Consider the following 22,786-nt stretch of genomic DNA (forward strand, 5'->3'; position numbering starts at 1 on the left):
GGTTTGTCGATCGCTAGATAGGATCCCTAGAAGAGGCTTGTGGTTAGTAATTAACTCAAAAGACCGTCCATATAGATAGTCGTGGAATTTCTTCACGCCGGACACCAGAGCCAAAGCCTCCTTATCCAATTGGGAGTAGTTCCTTTCAGCCAGAGCCAATGTACGGGAGAAAATCGCCACTGGAACTTCCCTTCCATTCGGCAGTTGGTGACTCAGGACGGCGCCGACCCCATATGGGGAGGCGTCACATGTCAGCAATAAGGGCAATCAATCACAATATTGGGCTAATACAGAGTTAGAGACAAGAAGATGTTTGACGGCTATAAATGCTGCAGCCTGTTTAGTACCCCACTTCCAGGGGGCCCCACTGTCCAGAAGCCGATGCAATGGCTCGGCCACTGATGCCTTGTGTGGCAGGAATACTGCATAAAAGTTCAAAAGCCCCAAGAAAGCTTGGAGTTCCGCCTTATTTCGAGGGGAGGGTGCGTCTATAATTGCTTTTGTTTTCTCAGCTGATGGATGAATTCCATATCTGTCAATAAGGAATCCTAGAAATTCCACTTGGGGCACCGCGACATGGCATTTTGTTCTTTTGACCTTAAGCCTCGCCCGTTGGAACCGACTCAGCACTTGTCGAAGTCTCTCCATCAGTTCTGATGTGCTAGTAGCGGAGACCAGCACGTCATCAAAATATGGGACAACTCGGGGATTCCCTGGAGCATCCGCTCCATCAGGCTTTGGAAAAGCCCCGAGGCCACGCTGACACCGAATTGGAGGCGGTGACATCGGAAGGCCTCCCGGTGTGTAACAATTGTTTGAGCCTCTGCTGTCTTATCGTCTACAGGCAGCTGCTGGTATGCCTGAGCCAAATCTAGTTTTGCAAACACTGATCCCTTGCCCAGGGAGTGCAGAAGGTGCTGCACTACTGGGACTGGATAGGCATGAGGTTGTAGTGCCTGGTTGAGGGTAGCCCGGTAATCTGCGGACATGCAGATAGATCCATCGGGTTTAATAGGAGTCACAATTGGCGTCTCCCAAGGGGCATGGTCCACTGGTCTGAGAATGCCCTGAGAGATGAGTTTGTCCAGCTCAGCATCAACTTGTGGTTTTAGGGCAAACGGTATCCGGCAAGGCTTTAATTTGTGCGGTGGAAACTGAGGATCCAGGCTGAACGATATTGGAGTGCCCTTTTAGCAGCCCAGTTTTCCATCAAAAACAGTGGGGAATTCATTTATCAGAATATCCAATTCAGAAGACCTAACAGAATTTAAACCTTGGACTGTTAACCCCAGAGCGTCAAACCAATTTAACCCTAATAAACTAGGCAAGGGTCCATCCACGATGACTAAAGACAATCGCCATAGAAATTTTTAAATTGTACCCTAAATTTTCCACTACCCACAATAGGAATTGTTTTTCCTTGATAATCCCTCAAATTTAGATTACAAGGGATTAATCATTTCTTTGAAATACTTGGCACAAGGCGTTTTAAAGTGCTCCAAGAAACGATAGATGTAGCAGAACCCGTGTCCACCTCCATTAGACATGGTCTCCCCTCTATGTTGACTGTGAGTCTAATTTTCTGTTTTGGGGACTGTTCAGTGTGATGTCCCACCATATTCACCACTGAGGGACCTCTGAAATTATCCCATCTGCTACCTTGTGAGTTCAATTTCCTCCCTTGCTGCTGTCTCTCAGTAATGTGGGGCTCTTGGGTCACCCTCTGTGGCTGCGCTGACCGGCAGACCCGGGCGATGTGACCCCTGCGGCCACAACGGCGGCACACAGCATCCTTGAACCTGCAAACGGTTCTAAGGTGATTTCCTCCACACCCTCTGCAGTCTATCTGCATAGGCTTATTATGTGGATTCGGCTGTATTTTTTTTTTTATTTATTTATATCCCGCCCTTCTCCAAAGACTCAGGGCGGCTTACACTATGTCAGGCAATAGTCTTCATCCATTTGTATACTATATACAAAGTCAACTTATTGCCCCCCAACAATCTGGGTCCTCATTTTACCTACCTTATAAAGGATGGAAGGCTGAGTCAACCTTGGGCCTGGTGGGACTTGAACCTGCAATATTGCAAGCAGTTGATGTTAATAACAGGCTGCATTAGCCTGTTGCGCCACCAGAGGCCCCTTCAGCCGATTTACATCCCGCTCATTATCATCATCATCTATAACCCCCATTTCATTAAAGTGGATGGCCTCTCCCCTAGGTTTGACAGAACTTTGTCCCTGGGGCAAATTTGTCCCTTCGTCTAAAGCATCTTGGAATGTCAGCTCTGGTTTGGCAATCAGTCACCTCTTAAGGCGATCCACTAATTAATCTGTCAAGGAGATAGTCATCAAGGTCCACAAATTCACAATGCCGGGCTGCTTTCCTCAGGGCGGCCACATATTGGTTAATAGATTCTCCCTCAGCCTGATCCCTATGGTAGAAATGCTGACGATGGGCAATTCTAGATGGAGCCGGGGCATAATGTTTTTTTAACTTCTTCATGAAGTCTTCCCAGGTTCCAGAGTGAATTGACTGGGGGCCATGAGTGTCATGGCAGTTTCAAACATTTCTGGCCCACAGAAACTCAAGAAATAGGCTCTCCTGCGCTCATTAGATAAATTTGTATAGTCATTAGCAATGAGAAAACACTCGAATCTCGCTATATAAGCCTCCCAAGACTCCATTGTAGGATTAAAGGGAGCGAAATTCTGTGAGGAGGCCATTTCCCGCCAAATCAGCCTTGATTCCCTAACCTGTTTGTCAGCCCTCGCAATTCCGTTGTTTATTAATTCACCTCAGCTTGGCATCCCACCTTTGTCGCCAGTGTTATGTTGTGGGTTCAGGTGCTGGCAAGGTGTAGGCAGGACTCTGGATAGCAGGTAATTTACTTTATTAACCTTAACATAGCTAACAGCAGTGACAAATACAAACGAACAATAAAACTCGCTCCCTCTCTGTTGACAGCCCTTTTAGATAGAGAAGTACTATCCTCGTTCTCCACTAGGGGAACGGACCCCGGGGGGCGGGGAAGGAAAGAACTTAGAACACTACAATTACCATAGCAATAAAACATCTCATCATTTTCCACACTGTTTTATCCATAACAGTAACCCTTAAATATTTTATCTGTTTCTCAGTCTTAAAGCCTGCTTTTATTCATTAATTCTAACTGGTCATTTTGTGCCATGTTTTTGATTAACAAATTTTTCTTCTGTTTATTAATCTTAAATCCAGCTTCGGAGGTGTCGTGTCCCACTCCTCCGCTGACAGCCGGGTCAGGGAATTCCGAATCAGGCGTGCCTCTGCAGCTCTGCCAAAGTCCTAGCAAAGTCCTCAGGGCAGGCAGGAGACCAGAAAGTGACTTCAGCAAGATATGTTCGACTTTGCCTGACTCAGAGAATGCCAGAAAGCAGATCCTTTATATAGGCCATGGGGTGTGGCTCCATGACTCAGCACTTATCCAGGCCTGCCCCTCCCTTCCTTCTGATGCCGCTGCCTATCAATTCTTCTGAAGTGCCGCAGTCGGCAGCTGTTGGTAATTGACCTCCCTCAGGCTCACATGCTGTGGGGGAGGGGGAGGGGTCTAGTTGCTCCGTTTGCCTGGGCATGGAGCCAGGGCTGGGGCCGGGAGGTGCTTCCTCCTCCTCAGCCTGTCTGGGCATGGAGCCAGGGCTGGGGCCGGGAGGCATACTAGGACATTCCTCAGCGTTCGGAAGCAGATAAGAAGGCCCCGGCTGCGGTGAGAGCGGGCAAGACACAACAGGAGGTCAAAGACAACCTGTATAGCCAGGATGTGGTGATCTATGAGCCAATTGTGATTCAGAAAACTGACTTTCTCAACTGAAACTTTTTCAGTGACCAAACATTCCTAAAATAGGATCCTTAGTTGCACAGCTACTTGGAACAAGTACTATGGAGAATTCCATGCCATAGTCACACACTTACAAACTTACCAATTAACCATTCAGGTCAGGGGTGGGTTCCAAATCCCATTGTTCACCTGTACACCCGGCGCTTCTGCACATGCGCAGAAGCTTCCAGGTGGGTGGGCAGAGCCTCTCACCGCCGCCACTATTGGTTCACCCCAATCCAGACTGAACCTGTAGCAACCCACCACTGACTCAGGTCTCATGTACTGCAAAATTTAAAAAAAAATTATTTAAATGCTAAAGGAAACAGAAATACAAAAAGTTTTAGCAACAATCTAAATGACAAAGAATATCTCCCCTTTTGCTCAGTGCCCTTTCTGAAAGCAAGACCTATTATAGGGGCCTAATAAAAAACGTGGAGAAGAGTGAAGATAAGTCTTTTCATGAAGATGAAAGCTTGGAAGTTACTGCGTAACTTGTTCTACCAGGGTTGTCTGGCCACATTGCTGTGCTATTTGTTGATTGATTAATGTAGATTAGATTAGACTAGGTTCTAGAAAAGTTGAGAAATATTTTAATGAATTAATTTAATGAGTTTAATTAAGCATATTAATAATTGTCATTATTCATTCATTATAGAATACCTTATTGTTACATGGTATGTATAATGTTATCTTACATTACATTTCTAATACAATACATTGTACCAGAATGTTAGAATTAATGCTATGGGCAATGGACCTCAGCCAAAGTTGGCAATACAAGGCTGCTTGTGTCACTATGTTTTGTTTTGTTTTTAGAAAACTTTTATTGCTTTTAAAAACAAATAAAAACAATGGACATTGCTCTACATCTCTGGTTTCTAACATTTACGTCAAGTTCAAGTTACTAAATCATATATTCTTCAGTCTATATACAAATTTAATATCTCCTAATTCCTTATACTGTATATCAGGTATACACTATATTACTACTACCCCTAAAACTATATACATATTTAATAAACCTATTATACACTCACAAGTACAATATAAATTGATATATACATTTCCAGACATTTGTTATCTCTTGTTTTTGGCATTCTTCCTCCTATCAAGCCAGTCGTAGAATTTACTCCAGACTTCATAGTACCTTGATTCGCTTTTGCCTTTGAGTTCTAAAGTAAGTATATCCATCTCTGCGCATTGTAAATTTTGCTTATTACTTCTTCTGAGGGTATTTCTTTACACTTCCATTTTTGAGCAAATGCTAATCTTGCTGCGGTTAATATATGCAATGTTAAGTAGGTTACGTTTTTATCGTATTTGCCATCCATCATGCCCAATAAAAAAAATTCTGGTTTGACCTCTATTTTGACCATTAGCATCTCTTCTAATGTCACTCTCTCTTCTTTTGTCACTATGTTGAGGGCTGGTGAGGCTGGGTTTGAATATTGTGACCTTGTGGCCATCAACACTGCAGTAATCTAGTTCTCTGCAGTCATGGCAGCAAGTATTTTGAGACAGGCTAAATAGCCTTTCTACTCTTTCTCCTCCTGGTCAAATTTGATCCCTCCTTCTCTACTCTCCATGACTTCCATCCTACCTCTTGGAATCCTCCTGACTGGGGATATATTATTTCATGATAGCTTTTCATATTACAAAATCATGACTCATGGCTGAATGGGCAACTGGAATTGAAAAATATTAGTAGCAAGGACTGTGTTAAAGGAACAAATCAATTTCCTAGAGAGATACTGGTTACTTTCTAGGATGTTTTTAGATGCAGGTAGAACGGCATCTGGGAATTCAAATTAATGACTCTTTGAAGTTTATTCTATAATTCTGGTTCTCTATTAATGAATTCAGGACTTCAAAGTGATTCCTGATGTCCTCTGTGAGAATAGTGAGTATTTTGCTCAAGGTCAGAATGTAGGACAACTGGCTTTCTTCTTTTGTAGGGTATCTTGGAATTTGCCCATGAGCAGTTTGTGATCTGTTCCATAATCAGCATCTGGCCATATCTTTGATGCTAGAACTGAACTTCTCCGCCTCCTGTGAGCAATAATGTAATTTGGTTTCCATATGCTTGTTTCAGTGATATCCTTGTATAAAGGGGCGTGCATAAGAGCACAAGCGTGCCTACCGTTCCTGTCCTAATGTTCCCTTTCATTGTATCCAATTCATATAGTTATTACATACTCATGCTTATATATATGCTTATATATCATATAGTTATTTCATGCTTATGCTTATATATACTGTTGTGACAAAATAAACAAATAAAATAAAAAATAAAGGTGTTATTATTATTTTTTGGGGGGGGAGAATGTGTTAGCTATGAAGCAATAATTGGACGCATAAAAATTGGTAAGTTGGTTTCCGCCTTCATTTCAATGTCCTAAACCATGCCATCCAAATTCATTTTCCTCTTTAATTCCTCTTGTGGACCCTTTTTTTTTTTTTTTTTTTTATAAAAAAGTTTTATTTTTACAATCTTATCAAATAATTCATCCAATGTACAGTTATATACAATTAGTCGGGCCTGCCCAGTCACCACCCCCCTTTTTAACCTTCTTCCCTCTTCTACCTTCTTTTACTTTCCAAACCTTCCTCTCCTTCTCTTATCTACCTCCTCTCCTCCCTCCACCCCACACTCTTCTCCTCTTCTACCCTCTTCCTTCCTCTTCTCCTCTTTCCTACCTCCTACTCTCTCTTTTTTCCCTCCCCACCGTTCTAAAATGGCAACTGGTCAGACCCGACCCTACATTAATTATATTTATACATCTTCAATAATCCCTGTACATTAACCATGACTAAATTTGACTTTAAAAAAAATACGTAAAGGGAGTCTATATCCACTCTCTCTTCCCTATAGAAAGGCATAATGTGCCAAAATATGAAAACGATGAAACCAAATGTGATGTGGTGGTAGAATCCAGAACAAGAAAAAAATAAGTTTGAAAATACAATGAATAAAGCCAAGGACTGCAAGAAAATAAAATAAAAATAAAAATCCCCAGAGCAAGTAGGGGAGGCATGTGGGCTTCATAGTAGCAAAATGTAGGGAATTTGGGAATGGAGGCAAGCTAAAAGACCATATTCCAAATGGATATTCCCAGAGAAAATTGAAAGACTAGGTTAAATATATATAGTCAAATTAGGCAATTATCCCCTCCACAAAATACTATCCCAGAGAAACTAAAGTTGTCAGCTCAGTCACACAAATATTTAGAAGGCCAAGGAATGCTGGGGATCGAACCAAATGCAAGATGACCTCTGATGTCCCTTCCAATTCTATGATATATTTTGTGTATGGTATAAGTGTGTTAACCCCTCCTTGAGGGAAATGGGTGGTCTAGAAACATATAATAGAATAGAATTTTTTATTGGCCAAGTGTGATTGGGCACACAAGGAATTTGTCTTGGTGTATATGCTCTCAGTGTACATAAAAGAAACATAAAATATAAACAAAAAACCAAACAAGTAAGTAAATAGTTCAGCACATAGAGCAAAAACATTTTTTTAAAGATGCTTTCAATTAATGAAGAGTAAAGACAGAAGTTCATGAAAATGGAATTCATTCTACTAGCCACTTCCAATTAACAATAGTAAGCCAGTGAGAGGAAAAGTAGAGTTGAAGGATCCACAGATAGGAGAAAGAGATTTCTGGAGAAAAGTGGAGATGGCTTGGAGATGTAGATGGATATGGATCGATTCCCAAATAATTAGTGTTTGTTACCATGGTGATGGCAATACCATCTTTTTAAAAGTCTAATTTGAGTCAATGAGAGCTTGGCTGACTCAAAATGTCAGAAATGTGCTCAGGAAAAATAAATATCTACATTCATAAATACTTCCATCTGAATTTGTCTTGGAAGACCAACCTTTAGTTTGTGCCTCTAAAATCATTTACACTATTTTATTTTCCAAATAATTTCTTGAATGCAGAAAAGACATCCCGATTCCTCAGGCTGTATATGAAAGGATTCATAGTGGCAGGACAATGGTAGTAAACACTGTATTAATCATAGATCTTTCAGTAGAATAAGAGGAAGAGGAAGTCATATAAGTCAAAATGGCTGCTCCAAAGAAGAAGCCCACCACACAGAGATGGGACAGATAGGTCGTCAAGGCCTTGTGGCTCCTTTCAGAAGATTGTACTCTCAAAACCTGGAGAAAGATAGCAATGTAGGAGGAGAGGATGACTGAGATGGGAATGAGAAGTACCAGGAAGCTTCCAGCATACGTTACTTTTTGAAAAGCAGAATTATCTGAGCAAGAGAGTTGTAGGAGGATAGGTGATTTTTGATATTGAAGTCCAAGTAGAAGAAACTCTTTCCGTGATGTGCCATTCTTCTCCTCCATCCCTTTTTCATGCATCATATTTCTTGATGGTCACAGCACTGGATAAGCAATAATATAGGCAGGTTTATATTTGAAGAACATGGAAAATTAAATTACAGCAAACTAGAAGTTTGGAATAAATGATAGTAGTCATTCACGTCCCACTGCAATTTATTTCATGTCCTCTATCCTCTTTCCATTCCCGTTTCCTATATTCAATGATTATTTGCAATCCTTCATGTTCCGTTTGAGTGCCTCCTTCCACTTATTTTAACATCCAGACTTCAAAGACCAATTCACTGGAAGGTGTAGTACTTGTTGCATTAATTGAGAACATTTATTTCTCAATCTGTAATCCTGATTCTCTCTCTCCTTTCACGTTCAATTTTTTCCCCAAACCATTTTTATGAACAGGTTGTGCCTGTTCTAAGCCTTTGGGTTTTATTCTTGCCACGACAATAGCTTAAAAAACTGCAGAAGCTGTTTTGCAATACACGGAGACATCAATAGAGGGAAAAAATGTACATTATCTGTAAGGTATATTAAGGAAGAGCTTACTCACTGTGGGCCTTATCTTCCAGTGAGCTAGCTGGAAGGCCAGCTGAGGGGTGATCTCGCCGGTGCAGCTTTGAAAAGCAGCTCTGCACTTGTAAAGGACTGCTTTAAATTAAAAGTCTTTTTCACAGCCATGTGAACCAGGGCCAGTGTTTGAACTGGGGAGGGTGGTGGTGCCGGGGTGAAATCTACTTACCTTCCTTACCGGTTTGGAAGTACGTGCGCAGGTGAGTCACATGTGTGTGCGGACCCTCTGCGCATGCAGAAAACCTTCTGCGCATGTGCAGAGGGGTAAAAAACATGATACTTCCTGGTTACAATCAAGAAGTAATGACAACTGGGCAGGTGGGTGGAGCCTTGTGCCGCCATTGCTACTGGGTCTCTGAACCACCTGCCACCATCGCTACCGGATTGGCAGAACCGGTCCAAACCAAGAGCATTTCACCCCTGGGTGGTGCTGCCTTGAAAAGCAGCTCTGCGCTTGTAAAGCACTGCTTTAAATTAAAAGTCTTTGAAAACAATTTAAACAGGAGCTTAGGAAAAAGAAAGGCAAAAAAATGGAGTTAAATTGGCCAAGCCTGCGCCTACCATCCCTGTCCTAATGTTTTCTTTTTTATTTACTCTTTTCATGTATCCAAATTATGTTTATACTTTTACCTGTTATCTTATACTTTCTTTTTTCATCAAGCAGGGCTGGCCTAACGATTTTATTGAGGGTTTTTTAGTGGGGCTTTTAAAATTTTTAGAATTTTACATCTCTATTTTAATTACTTAGTGCATTGAATCAGTTTTTTAACTAATATTGTATTTTAACTTTTTTGGTATTTATGTTTTATTTGTGATGTACACCGCCCTGAGTCTTCGGAGAAGGGCGGTATAAAAATTTGAAAAATAAATAAATAAATAAATATATGATTGACAAAATAAATAGATAGAGATAGATAGATAGATAGATAGATAGATAGATAGATAGATAGATAGATAGATAGATAGATAGATAAACCCAGCTTGTGTACGTGGAAAGTGGAGACCCTTTTCTGGAAATATAAGACTTCAAGAATTGGATGGAATTGCTACACCTTGGCAACATTTACACCTAAATTTGCAATCTATAAAACTTACTGATTTGTCCTTTAATAGATTCAGTAGGAGACCACAATACACAGTGTTTTAGAAGGCTGTAAACCACACAGGACACAATCTGTTAATATTTAGTGGGCTACTGATAGCCAGAAATGCATATAATCATTAGGATTAGTCCTCATCCCTGTACATTATTGTAGAAATATTTATTAAGCGAAGGAAAATATTTAAATTTCATAAGGCATTTCAAAACTTTCTAAGCATTTTGCATACATAATCCTTATAGGAGCTCTGCAGGATCATATTTTCATATATGGTTATATTTCAGTTCAGAGGCTGAAGGTGAAAGTAATATTTCTAGGCATACAAGAGACATCATAAGTAAATCAGAAGACATAATATTCTAGATTCTAGCTGAGGAATGCAATTGTTCAATTCATGTTTTCAACATTTATATTGATCAGATAAGACAAATGAGGAATAGACTTCTGCTGTCATTAAGTATTGAAGGTTGCCATAAGTGGGAAAAATAGGAGGAACGTTTATTAGGTATGTTCACCACTTTAATTCCACATGTAGGATGGGACAAAATAATAACAGCAAGAACATCTTCACTCCTATTGGAACAAATGCCTAGATTTCAAAAAGAAATTATGTTCTACTACTAATGTTCCACTATTATGTTGTACCTATCAAGTCAGTAATGCAAGTTGAGTTTTCCAAAGATTTTCTTCAAAGCTTCCAAGACATCTCGATTCCTCAAGCTATATATGAAGGGGTTTGTCATGGCAGGTACAATGGTAAAGAACAGTGTATTAATCATGGCTTCCTGTGGTGAATAAGAGGATGCAGGTTTCATGTATGTTACAAGACAAGTTATATAGAAGATCCCAACGACACACAAGTGAGACATGCAAGTTCCTAAGGCTTTGTGGCTCCTTTGAGAAGATCGTAGCCTCACAACTTGGAGGAGGATGGCAACATAGGAAATGAGAATAACTGAGATGGGGATGAGAAGTACCAGAAAATTTCCAACGTAAGTTGTTATTTCAAAAGCAGAATTATCTGCTTATATGTTATGACCTTTAAATCGCTCCATGGCTTAGGACCTGGGTACTTACGGGACCGCCTGCTGTTACCACACGCCTCCCACCGACCCGTACGCTCCCATAGAGAGGGACTTCTCAGGGTGCCGTCCGCCAAACAATGTCGGCGGGAAGGGCCTCCTCTGTGGGGGCTCCCACATTCTGGAACGAACTTCCCCCGGGTTTACGCCAAATACCCGACCTTCGGACATTTCGTCGCGAACTCAAGACTCATCTTTTTATCCGCGCAGGGCTGGCTTAAATTGGGATTTTAATGTTTAAACTTATTAATTTTAAACGGGGTTTTCTTAGTATGGTAAATTTTAATCATTGGGCTAATTTAAAATAAGTTTTTAAAATCGTATTTTAAACTTGTATATTGTATTGTCGGTTTTATTATGCCTGTACACCGCCCTGAGTCCTTCGGGAGAAGGGCGGTATAAAAATCAAATAAAATAAATAAATAAATAAATCTGAGCAAGACAGCTGGATAAGAGCTGGATAATCACACATGTAATGGTTGATCATATTGAATTTGCAGTAGGGAAGGGGCAGTACATAAAGAGAGCAAGTGAGAGCCTGGACAGTAGACACAAACCAGGCCGCCACTGACATCATATAACAGACATTTCTCCTCATGAGGATGGGATATTGCAAAGGTTTGCAGATGGCCATGTATCTGTCATAAGACATGGTTGCCAGAATGAAGCATTCTGCTCCCCCTAAAAGCAAAGTTATAGAAATCTGAACAACACATCCATAGAGTGAAATGCTATACCTGTTGGTGATAAAACTGACCAACACTTGAGGAACAATGGAGAGAACTTGGCAGAGGTCCATGAAAGCCAATTGGCTAAGAAAGAAGTACATGGGGGTCTGAAGCCCAGAGTCTGTTTTAATCAGATAAATAAGGAGGCTGTTTCCCATCAGAGCAATCAGAAACATAAAGAGAAGCCCCCAAAGGAACAGGGTGGGGGACCATTGATGCAGAAGACCAACCAGAAGAAATTCTCTCCATGAAGTTATGTTCTCCTCTCTCATTCCTCCTTCATTGCCAAGCTTTTATCTAAAGATGCAAAAATAATTTGGGAGAACTTCTATTATAAATCTGTTGCAATCCATAATTATTGATAGATATTTTTCTCCCTCTTCAGTGGATGAGCAATGGCTAAAATGATGATGATGACATTGCAAAAGGATGTTTCCTTTGAAAATGTTTTGCTTCTCATCCAAGTTAGAACTGAAGAAGCTTCTTGGATGAGATGTGTATAAGATGAGTATAAAATATAAAATATAAAAATATAAAATATAAAATGTGTATAAGATGAGGCGCGCATAAGCGCACAAACGTGCCTACCGTTCCTGTCCTATTGTTTTTCTTTTCTTCTTCCTATATATATATATATATATGCTTATACCTCCTTATATTTACTCATATATGTGTTTATATATTATATAATCTTTTTGTATGATACCTACATATATTGTTGTGACAAAATAAATAAATAAATAAATAAATAAATAAATAAATAAATAAATAAATAAATAAATAAATAAATAAATGTGAAACTTTTTCAAAGGAAAAAACCAAAAACATTCAGTCGCCTTTTTGAAAAAGCATCTTTCAAACAATCATGACCTAGATGATTGGGAATTTCCATGGTCTTCTTGCCTACCCTTTTCACCCTGATCCAGCTCCCTGCACATTTCTGTCTTTAAAACCCTCCAAAATATTTTCCTTAATAATAAGCAGAAAAGAAAAGGCTCTTGAATACTACCATAATATGCTGTGAGAGAGAGAACCTGTATGAGCAGTCACAAGCCCCAAGTCAAAAATCTGAATGCCCACACAATAGGTGGCCTTTGTTTAATATTCAAAGCAGGAGGCAGCATGTTTCCTTCATCCAATTTATGTTGAGACAATTAAACGTTAATGACAAGCTTCAGTTTTGCATCTTGAATAAAGAGCAGCAAAGGAAATTAGAAGTGTTGAGAATCTGGAAAATAAGTATTTGTTTATCAAGATCAGGCAAACAGATGTGTGTATTCAAGTAAATAGTGATCTGCATTGTCAGGGGTACCCTTAAAATGAAAAATTAAGTTTAACCACAGAAATGTGCATGCACAGACATACACCTGCATATACATTCATGCATTTAGAGGAGCACACCCGGAGTGTCATTTACTGCCTCATGAATTCCTGGATATAACAGGGATACAATTATTGCTATTATATTATTGCTGTTATGGTGTTTGTATACACACACACACACACACAAACACAAATTCAATATACTTCATGATAATTATCTCTTCAGAAACGAAACATTTACATACCTGAAGGTATGTAACATGCAACAGCCAATGAGGAAAACAGGGTTTTAAAATCAAAAAGCTCCATTTGAGGTTCTGAATCTTTGTCCAACTGAAGTCTTTTTCACAGCATCTTTCGTGGCTTCTTCAAGCCATGCAACGTGATTCTATTCAAACACCTTAATTGTTTATTCTTTCAATGCAAGATTCATTGTCCTACATCCTTCAGGAGACATGCAATTTCCATTCTGAAAATTAGTGAGACAAACTGCAACTTTTTAAAAAATCAAATCGGGGAGAAAAAATATGTGCTAGAGATTTACAGATTGGTAGCAAGCATTGACCTGATTTTTATATAACAACAACAACAACAACAACAACAGAGTTGGAAGGGACTTTGGAGGTCTTCTAGTCCAACCCACTGCCCAGGTAGGAAACCCTACACCACTTCAGACAAGTGAAGTTTGTTTATCCAACATCTTCTTAAAAATCAGATATGATCAGATATAGATCTAATCCTTAAACATATAGACTGTAATTCTAGGATTACTTATGCACAGCAAGAGAGAAAGTAAGAGAGAAAATAAGAAATAGACTCAGTCCTTTTTTTCCTGCCTTAATTATCTTCACCAACATAATTAAATGTTAATTTAGTAATAATTGAAGGAAGAAAAAAACTGTCCATTCATTTTGAAACCTCAAATTAGGATCGCTCTTCTTGTCATTCTCCCTACGGTCAACTAAGTCTTTCCTATATCCCGGGAGAGGTTCTGAGAGAATTCTTCTTTTGGGAATTTGGTTCTCTTTTCATGGTTTTAATTAAGGTACAGTTTCAAAAGGGAAAACTTCAGAGCATAAGATCATATCATTTGCCTTCTGCCACCGATTGCCTCCCAACGACCTGTGCGCTCCCACAGAGCGGGCCTCCTCAGGGTGCCGTCGACCAAACAATGTAGGTTGGCGGCCCCCAGGGGGAGGGCCTTCTCTGTGGCGGCACCAGCCCTATGGAATGAGCTACCTCCGGGGTTACGCCAACTCCCCGACCTCCGGGCCTTCAAACATGAACTGAAGGCTTTATTATTTCACCAAGCGGGATTAGCCTAAGAACGTATTTTAGCGAAATTTTAATAGGTTTTAATCGGTCTTTGACCATTTTAGTGATTCGGCCACTAAATATTTGCTTTTAAATGTTTTTAAATAGTGTTTATTTATTATATTTATATTATAGTGGTATGTGTATTTTAATATTGGCTGTACACCGCCCTGAGTCCTTCGGGAGATGGTGCGATATAGAAATGTAATTATAAATAAATAAATAAATAAAGTTATTTCTGTAGGGTTTTATTTTTTTAAATCTGATTTTCTTAAGATAACTTCTTAGGCATTTAGTGAATTACAAAGTGACATCATGCTGGTGACATCATGCTGGTTCCAAAGGCAAGTCTTGTTGCAATAAGTGTAGAAGAAATTTGCATCCTAGAGCAGTGATGGCTAACCTGTTCCAGACCAAGTGCCCAAAGCATGTGTGTGTGTGTGTGAATGCAAATGCACGTGTCCAAACCCCAAAATGCAATGTGCGCATGGCCCCTGCGCATGCACCCTGTTAGATTCGGGCAATAACGAGGCAGGAGACCAGATGAGTGACAACAGCTCTTTAGTTTATAGTGAACCCAGCAGCGAACAACAGAAAAACCCCTCCTTATATACAGTTCAGCCGGAGGCAACAGCCAATTAGCAACGTGCTATTTCCCGCTCTATTTTCCCTCCAAAACTCTTAAAGATACATTACACTCCTTCCCTCCCAGAAAACATTTTACCCCTATTTACATGAAATTAGCATCTTATTTCTCTACGTAGTCACGCAAGTAGACTGGGCGTCTCCTAACTCTTTCGGACCTGCGCAATTCATTCTCTGGGAGTGAGTCGAGCTGGCCGGAGGGACTGTTTGTTCCTCTCAGCTCCTCCTCCAGGCCATCCGGCCGTGGATTATTTGCAGAATCGTTCCTGCTCTCTTCAGGAGGGACCGGTTGGTGTCGCTGGACCTCATCAAACTCAGATAAGTCCCGCGTTTGCCCCGGGTTTGAGTCAGCTGTGGATTCAAACATTGGATAGTCAGGGCCTGTTTCTGGACCTTTGGTCGTTCTTTTTCTTAACTGATCTATGTGGCGCTTCCAAACCCGGCAGTCCTCTATCTCTACCCGATACGATTTGGGACCGGTTGTTTCAATGATTGTTCCCCTTACCCAATGTGGGCCTTCTCCGTAATTGTGTGCCCATACAGGACTTCCTACTGTCATTTCTCTTGTTTTACCGTTTGTCCCTTTGTAACCGTCTGGGGTGTAGTTTGGGTTTAACCGGTCTAATGGGCACCTAAGTTTCCTGCCCATCAGTAGCTCAGCCGGCTGCGCCAGTTGCTACACAGGGGTTCTGTGTTGTACTGCTAGGAAGGTGTCAATTTTAATTGCCAATCGCCTGGCCTGATTCTGGACAATGCTTCCTTTGCACTGCACGAAAAACGCTCTGCAAGGCCGCTCGTCGCAGGGTGGAAAGGCGCCGAGAGGACATGCCGGATGCCCTCTTCTGCCAAGTACCCTCAAATAGGGTCGCTGTGAATTGAGGGCCGTTGTCGGAGACTAGGGTGTCTGGTAACCCGTGGGTTACAAATAGGCGCCGAGGACTGAGATTACGGCCTCGGCTGTCATGGATCTCATAAGAATGATTTCCAGCCATTTGGAATAGGCATCGACTACCACTAGGAATGTTTGCCCATGGAAGGGCCGCAAAATCGATGTGGATCCTAGACCATGGGCCCTGGGGTCTCCCACTCCCGAGTTGGGGCCGTTGGTGGTAGTGGTCTGATTCCTGGCAGGCTTGGCATTTTCCTACCCTGTCACCAATCTCCGTGTCCATCAAAGGCCACCACACATAGCTCCTTGCTAAACCCTTCATTCTCACGATCCCAGGGTGGCCCTCGTGCAGGAGTTCCAAAACTTTTTTCCGCAATTTCTCCGGGATCACCACTCTATCCCCCAGAGCAGACACCTCCTTGAGCCGACAACTCCCGCGCTTTTTACATATTCCTTAAACGCCGCCCGCAGCGGGCCATCCTCTTTGCACCCAACCCATTACAGTTCTTATTGTAATGTCCTTGTAAGAAGCCCGAGCCACCTCCTTGGAAGTGACTGGACCCAAGTCCAAAGAGTCAATTAGCAGGACGGGTGTGCCCGGAGTGGGGTCTTCGATAGTCTCTGGTAGTGGGCATCTGCTCAAAGCGCCTGCATGCCCTAACCTTTCCTGGCCGATGCAACAATTTGTAAGAGTACGCAGCCAGAAAGATAGTCCATCGGGTCAGTCTAGGCGAAAGTGCCACGGGCGTTTGGCGGTCGCCTGCCAACAGGCCGAGTAGAGGCCTATGGTCTGTGACTATTTCGAAATCACGGCCAAATACATATTCATGAAACTTCTTTACCCCGGAAACTATGGCCAAGGCTTCTCTATCTAGCTGACTATAGTTTCTTTCAGCCGATGACATCGTTCGGGAGTAAAATGCTATAGGGGCTTCTGTGCCATTTGGCAACCTGTGGCTGAGCACAGCCCCCACCCCGTAGGGAGACGCATCACAAACTAACACCAATGGCAGCGTGCCATTATATTGAATCAGTAGACTATCGCTAGACAGAAGGTTTTTTACTGCTTCGAATGCTCTAGCTTCCGCCTTTCCCCAAGACCAGGCAGCGGACTTCGTTAGCAATTTGTGGAGCGGTTCGGCTATGGTCGCCTTGTTTTTTAAAAACACCGCGTAAAAATTTACCAAACCTAAAAACGCCTGTAACTCCGTTTTGTTTTGGGGAGCTGGGGCCTTCCTGATTGCCCTAACCTTGCTCTCAGTGGGGTGGATTCCTTCCTTGTCTATCCGATAGCCCAGGAATTCCACGGATCCTACCCCGATCTGGCATTTATTCAGTTTGACTTTGAGACCGGCGGACCGGAAAATGCCCAAAACTTTTCTCAGCCGTACCCCTAAGTCTTCTAGATTGTCGGCGGATACCAGTACGTCATCAAAGTACGGTACCACCCCGGGGAGTCCCTGCCATAGCCGCCCATTAGGTTCTGAATAACCCTGAGCCACACTAACCCCAAACTGTAACCGGGTGCATTTAAAAGCACCTCTGTGCGTTACGATTGTTTGTGCTTCGGCCGTGTTGCTATCTACGGGTAACTGCTGGTAGGCTTGGGCCAAATCTAGCTTGGCGAAGACCTGGCCTTGCCCCAAAGAGTGCAGTAAGTGTTGTACTACTGGGACGGGGTAGGCACTCTTCTGCAACGCTTTATTAAGCGTTGCCTTGTAGTCAGCACAAATCCGGACCGACCCGTCCGATTTGATCGGGGTGACTATGGGTGTCTCCCATTTTGCATGGTCAACTGGCACTAGTATTCCCTGGCTTACTAGCTTGTCCAGCTCCCGGTCAATTTTGGGCTTCAGGGCGAACGGGACCCTCCTAGCCTTTAACCGGATAGGGGCCACCTGTGGGTCAAGGTTAAAGGAGATCGGGGTCCCTTCGTACTTGCCCAAACAGTCTTTGAAGACGTCCCCGAACTCCTTCATTAGTGCGTCCTTTAGGTCGACGTCGTTTCGGAAGACTCCGGTCACTCCCATGCCCAATGCCCGAACCAGTCCAGTCCCAACAAGCTCGGCAAGGTTCCGTCGACCACGGTGATGGGCAGGGTCTTGTTGTGCTGTCCATACTTGACTTGGACGGACGTTACCCTCGGACGGGATGCGATTTCCTTGGTAATCTTGTACCCTTAGTTTCTGTGGTTGCAGCTTGCGCCGCAACGGCTGGCAATCTTTTCACGAGAGTGTCCCAGGACATGATCGTGATCGATGAACCGGTGTCCACTTCCATTCGGCACGGCACCCCTTCTATGTGTGTTTTAGTGAAAATCTTTTTTTCAAGGCGCGTGGCTGCTTGGCCTATTCTCACCGCAGTCTGATTTAGTTTCGCGCCTTTTTTGAATCGACCAATCACGGGCCTCTTCGTCGTTCCCGCGCTCCGATTGGTCAGTTTGAATTTTTGGCGGGAAGGTTGGGGGGCTCGACAGGCCTGTGCTATGTGCCCCTTCCTTTCGCACCGCCGACAAGTCGCGTCCTTAAATTTGCAGTCTTGTCGCTTGTGTTGTCCCCCGCAACTCGCGCACTCGTCCCTGTCTTCTTTCCCTGGCCTCCCGGTGTGGAAGACTTCTTCCTCTTCCTCGCTGTCCTCCTCGGCCTGGACTTCCTCATTGTGGATCGGGGTTGTTTTCGCCCCAGTCCCCATCGCGATCGGTGTTTGCAAGGTTTCTGCCGCTTGGGTGGACATCTCGTGAGCCCTGGCCTCGTCCAAGGCGACGGCCAGTGTTAGGTTGCTTCTGGACAGCAGCCGCCGTCGCAAATGGATGTCTCTGACCCCGCAGATGAGTTGGTCGAGTAATGCGTCTTCCAAGTCTCGATATTCGCAATGGTTAGCGGCTTTTCTCAGCGCTGCCATGTACGCGAATCGATTCGCCTCTCGTTGCATCCGCACTGCAACCTTTGAACAAATTTTGAGGGCGTCGGTGCGTAGTGAGCCCGAAGGGCGGTCTGCAGGGTTTGCCACGGTACCGACTGTACCGGCGTTGGCTCCGAAAGCGACTCTGCGGTGTCGAAAACTTCCGAACCGCAGTGGCTTAGGAAGTATGCTCTCTTCCTGTTGTCGGAGACCCCCTGTAGTTCGTTTGCTTCGAGGAAACACTCGAAACGAGCCATGTATGACCCCCATTTTTCTTTGGCTGGGTCGAATGGCGCTGGCGGTGTATAGCTGGACATCGTTGCTATCCGCCCTTATTTTGCTGGGTTCGTTCCTGGCGCTCTTTTGCCTCGAGATCCCACCTTCGTCGCCAGTGTTAGATTCGGGCAATAACGAGGCAGGAGACCAGATGAGTGACAACAGCTCTTTAGTTTATAGTGAACCCAGCAGCGAACAACAGAAAAACCCCTCCTTATATACAGTTCAGCCGGAGGCAACAGCCAATTAGCAACGTGCTATTTCCCGCTCTATTTTCCCTCCAAAACTCTTAAAGATACATTACACACCCCACCCTCCGTGTATGCACATGCAGCCCCCCGTACACATCCTCCCCCCCATGCATTCGAATGAGGCCCCCCACATGCAACCTGCCCCCTGCACATGCGCACGTGCCCCCCTGCATGTGCCCCACCCCCTGTGGTGTTTAAGGAAATTTGCACAGCAGAGACCCGAAGACAAGCTGGCTGGCGGGACGCACACGCACATGCACAGTGGAGCTGAACTGAGGCAACGGCTTGCATGCCCACAGAGAGGGCGCTGCGTGCCACTTCTAGCATGTGTGCCATAGGTTCGCCATCACAGTCCTAGAGTATAGGCAAAGTCCCACTTAGTTCTGGTACTGTGCCTTGCTGTTTGAGCCTCAAACTGAACTAATCCTCAAACCTGTCTCTTCAGATCTCAGAGCTGCCCGTGTTTTGCTCCCAGGTCTTGCACAGAAGGATCTCCTTATTCCTGAGTAAACTCACTCTGCCAGCATAACATACCTTTCATTTCCTATTGCTAACACCTCCTCCAGATCAAGTTTAACGCATGGTCTCTGCATGAGCATCTCAGATTTCTTAGCAATAAGGGAGGTGTTTCTACCCTGCTTTCTTCTCAAAAGATTCAGCAGATGAGAGCACCCAGACAACTGGAGTGGTTCTAGAAGCTAAGCAAACCAGGATACATCCACCTGCAAGGATCAAGTTCAGCCTTGAGTTGGGCTATTGGTTTGAGCTCCGAGCTTGGCGATGTGGTTGCAAACATTTCATCACCATTCAAGGAGACATCGTCAGTGCGTTTTGAATTGTGCTCGTCTGTCAGAACACTGGTCTTTAAATACAATTTTTTATGTGATGCAAATTAGTGTGGATGTTGTTTGTTACTTCTGAGTCGTGGTCTGACTGTTGATTGGCTATTGTTACTGAGACATGGTCTTTGGTTTTGAGTACTGTCTGTGTAATATAAATTAGTGTTTGAATGCTTCTGAGTCATGGTCCGGTTTCGGACTGTTTGAATGGTTGGTTGTTATTACTGGGATGTGGTCCAATTTCTTGTGAGCTGATGGCTTGGGATTTTTATTGATGCGTAGCGGGATGCCTGTTTGTTCATTTTAAATGCTATCTTCGGGATCATGGTTGATGCAGTTCTTTTGTTCTCAGTGATTGGTAGATCGATGTCAATATGTCTATTTATTGACTTGGTGGAAAACCAGGCTTCAAGGAATTTTCTTTTGTCCTTGATTTTACCTGGTATTTAAAGACCAATGTTCTGATAGACAAGCACAATTCAAAGCACACAGATGATGTCTCCTCAAATAGTGATGAAACGTTTGCAACCATATTGCCAAGCTCGGAGCTCAAACCAACAGCCCAACTACCAACCCAAGCTACTAATATTCAAACACATCTCAATCAGCCTACAGTGTCATACCTCTTTTTCCAGGATGTCTCTTTGAATTGACAGTCTTGTCTCCAGCCCTGAAGCTCCTATCCAAGAAGTTGTCCTATTTTACTCCATTTCAGGCAGAGTTGACTGGCATACATTAGCTAAGGGTGTGATTTTATGTGCAACTGTTCAGAAGACCTTCTTTCATTATTCTGCTTAATGAACACATGATGATCGGGAATAGCTATGATGGTTTATCTCACACCTTCCTTAGGCATACTATCCTAACTGGTCCTAATCATCAATATTATTATTTTATTGTTATTATTTATTATTTTGGATACCACCCTTCTCCCGAAGGACTTAGGGTGGTTCACAGCCAGTAAAAACACAGTACATACAATACAAATTAAAAAACTATGTAAAAAACTGATTCAATAACGGCCTAAAAATTTAAATACAATTTAAAACCCGATTTAAAACCCTGATTTAAACCCTAAAATTAAAACTATGTTCAAGCTAGTCCTGCACATCGAAACAACAGCGTCTTCAGCTCGCGGCAGAAAGTCCGGAGGTCGGGGAGTTGACGAAGCCCCGGAGGTAGCTCATTCCAGAGGGCAGGAGCTCCCACAGAGAAGGCCCTCCCCCTGGAGGTCGCCAGCCGACATTGTTTGGCTGACAGTATCTGGAGGAAGCCCTCTCTGTGAGAGCGCACTGGTCGGAGTGAGGCTACTGGTGGCAGTAGGCGGTCCCGTAGATACCCCGGTCCTAAGCCATGGAGTGCTTTGAAGGTGATAACAAGCACCTTGAATTGGACCCGGAAGATCACCGGGAGCCAGTGCAGACTGCGCAGGAGAGATGTCACACGGGAGCCACGTGGTGCTCCCTATATCACCCGTGCAGCCGCATTCTGGACCAGTTGAAGCCTCCAGGTCCCCTTCATGGAGAGCCTCATGTAGTGAGCGTTGCAGTAGTCCAGGCGGGATATAACAAGGGCATGGGTGACTGTGCATAAGGAAGCCCAATCCAGAAAGGGGCGCAACTGGCGTATCAGGCGAACCTGATAAAAAGCCCCCCTGGCGATGGCCGTCATATGTTCTTCTAAAGACAGCCGTGCATCCAGGAGGACGCCCAGATTGCGAGCCCTTTCCCTGGGAGCCAATGACTTGCCCCCAATGGTCAGTGATGGAACTAGCTGACTGTACCGGGCCGCCGGCATCCACAGCCACTTGGTCTTGGTGGGATTGAGTCTGAGTCTGTTTCTCCCCATCCAGATCCGTACGGCCTCCAGGCACTGGGACATCACTTCAACAGCCTCGTTGGGGTGGTTAGGGGTGGAAATATACAGCTGAGTATCGTCAGCGTATAGGTGACAACTCACCCCAAAACCACGGATGATCTCACCCAGCGGCTTCATGTAGATGTTGAACAGAAGAGGCGAGAGAACCGACCCTTGCGGCACCCCACATAAGAAGTGCCTCGGGGCCGATCTCTGCCCTCCTGTCAACACCGTCTGCGACCGGTCGGAGAGGTAGGAGGAGAACCACCGATGAACGCTGCCTCTCACTCCAAGTCCCCCGAGCCGGCGCAGCAGGATACCATGGTCGATGGTATCAAAAGCCGCTGAGAGATCTAGTAGGACCAGGACAGAGGAAAAACCTCTGTCCCAAGCCCTCCAGAGATCATCAACCAACGCAACCAAGGCTGTTTCCGTGCTGTATCCAGGCCGGAAACCGGACTGGAACAGATCAAGATAGACGGTTTCATCCAGGTACTGGGGCAACTGACGTGCAACCACACTCTCAACAACCTTCGCCACAAAACGAAGGCTGGAGACAGGACGGTAATTTCCTAAAATAGCTGGATCCAGGGAGGGCTTCTTAAGCAGGGGCCGCACCACCGCCTCTTTCAAGGTGGCAGGGAAAACATCCTCCATCAAAGAAGCGTTCACAATTCCCTGGAGCCAGCCTCGTGTCACCTCCCAGGTGGCCAGTACCAACCAGGAGGGACATGGGTCCAGTAAACATGTGGTCGCATTCAGTCCCCCCAGTATCCTGTCCACGTCCTCAGGAGCCACAG

The 22,786-nt window shown here is 43.8% G+C and overlaps 1 protein-coding gene across 1 annotated transcript; it reads right to left on the bottom strand.

Annotated features, from left to right (window-relative positions):
- Window positions 1-10,534: 10,534 nt before the first annotated feature.
- LOC131190407 (olfactory receptor 2Z1-like) lies at window positions 10,535-11,615 on the bottom strand. The gene is made up of 2 exons (XM_058167728.1): window positions 11,399-11,615; window positions 10,535-10,905 (listed from the first exon to the last, which is right to left on the bottom strand). Exons 1-2 carry the CDS (start codon window positions 11,613-11,615, stop codon window positions 10,535-10,537), a joined length of 588 nt encoding a protein of 195 aa, XP_058023711.1.
- Between the last annotated feature and the right edge of the window lie 11,171 nt (window positions 11,616-22,786).

Source organism: Ahaetulla prasina, chromosome 2 (genome assembly GCF_028640845.1).
Source record: "Ahaetulla prasina isolate Xishuangbanna chromosome 2, ASM2864084v1, whole genome shotgun sequence".
Classification (NCBI taxonomy): Eukaryota; Metazoa; Chordata; class Lepidosauria; order Squamata; family Colubridae; genus Ahaetulla; species Ahaetulla prasina.

What these genes read in the sequence shown, in the direction of transcription:
- LOC131190407 (XM_058167728.1), bottom strand. Translation starts at nt 11,615, where the DNA reads ATGTCTTATGACAGATACATGGCCATCTGCAAACCTTTGCAATATCCC. An exon ending in TCTTATCCAGCTGTCTTGCT is followed by an intron (nt 10,906 to 11,398) that starts CAGATTTATTTA and finishes ATAACATATAAG; the next exon opens with CAGATAATTCTGCTTTTGAA.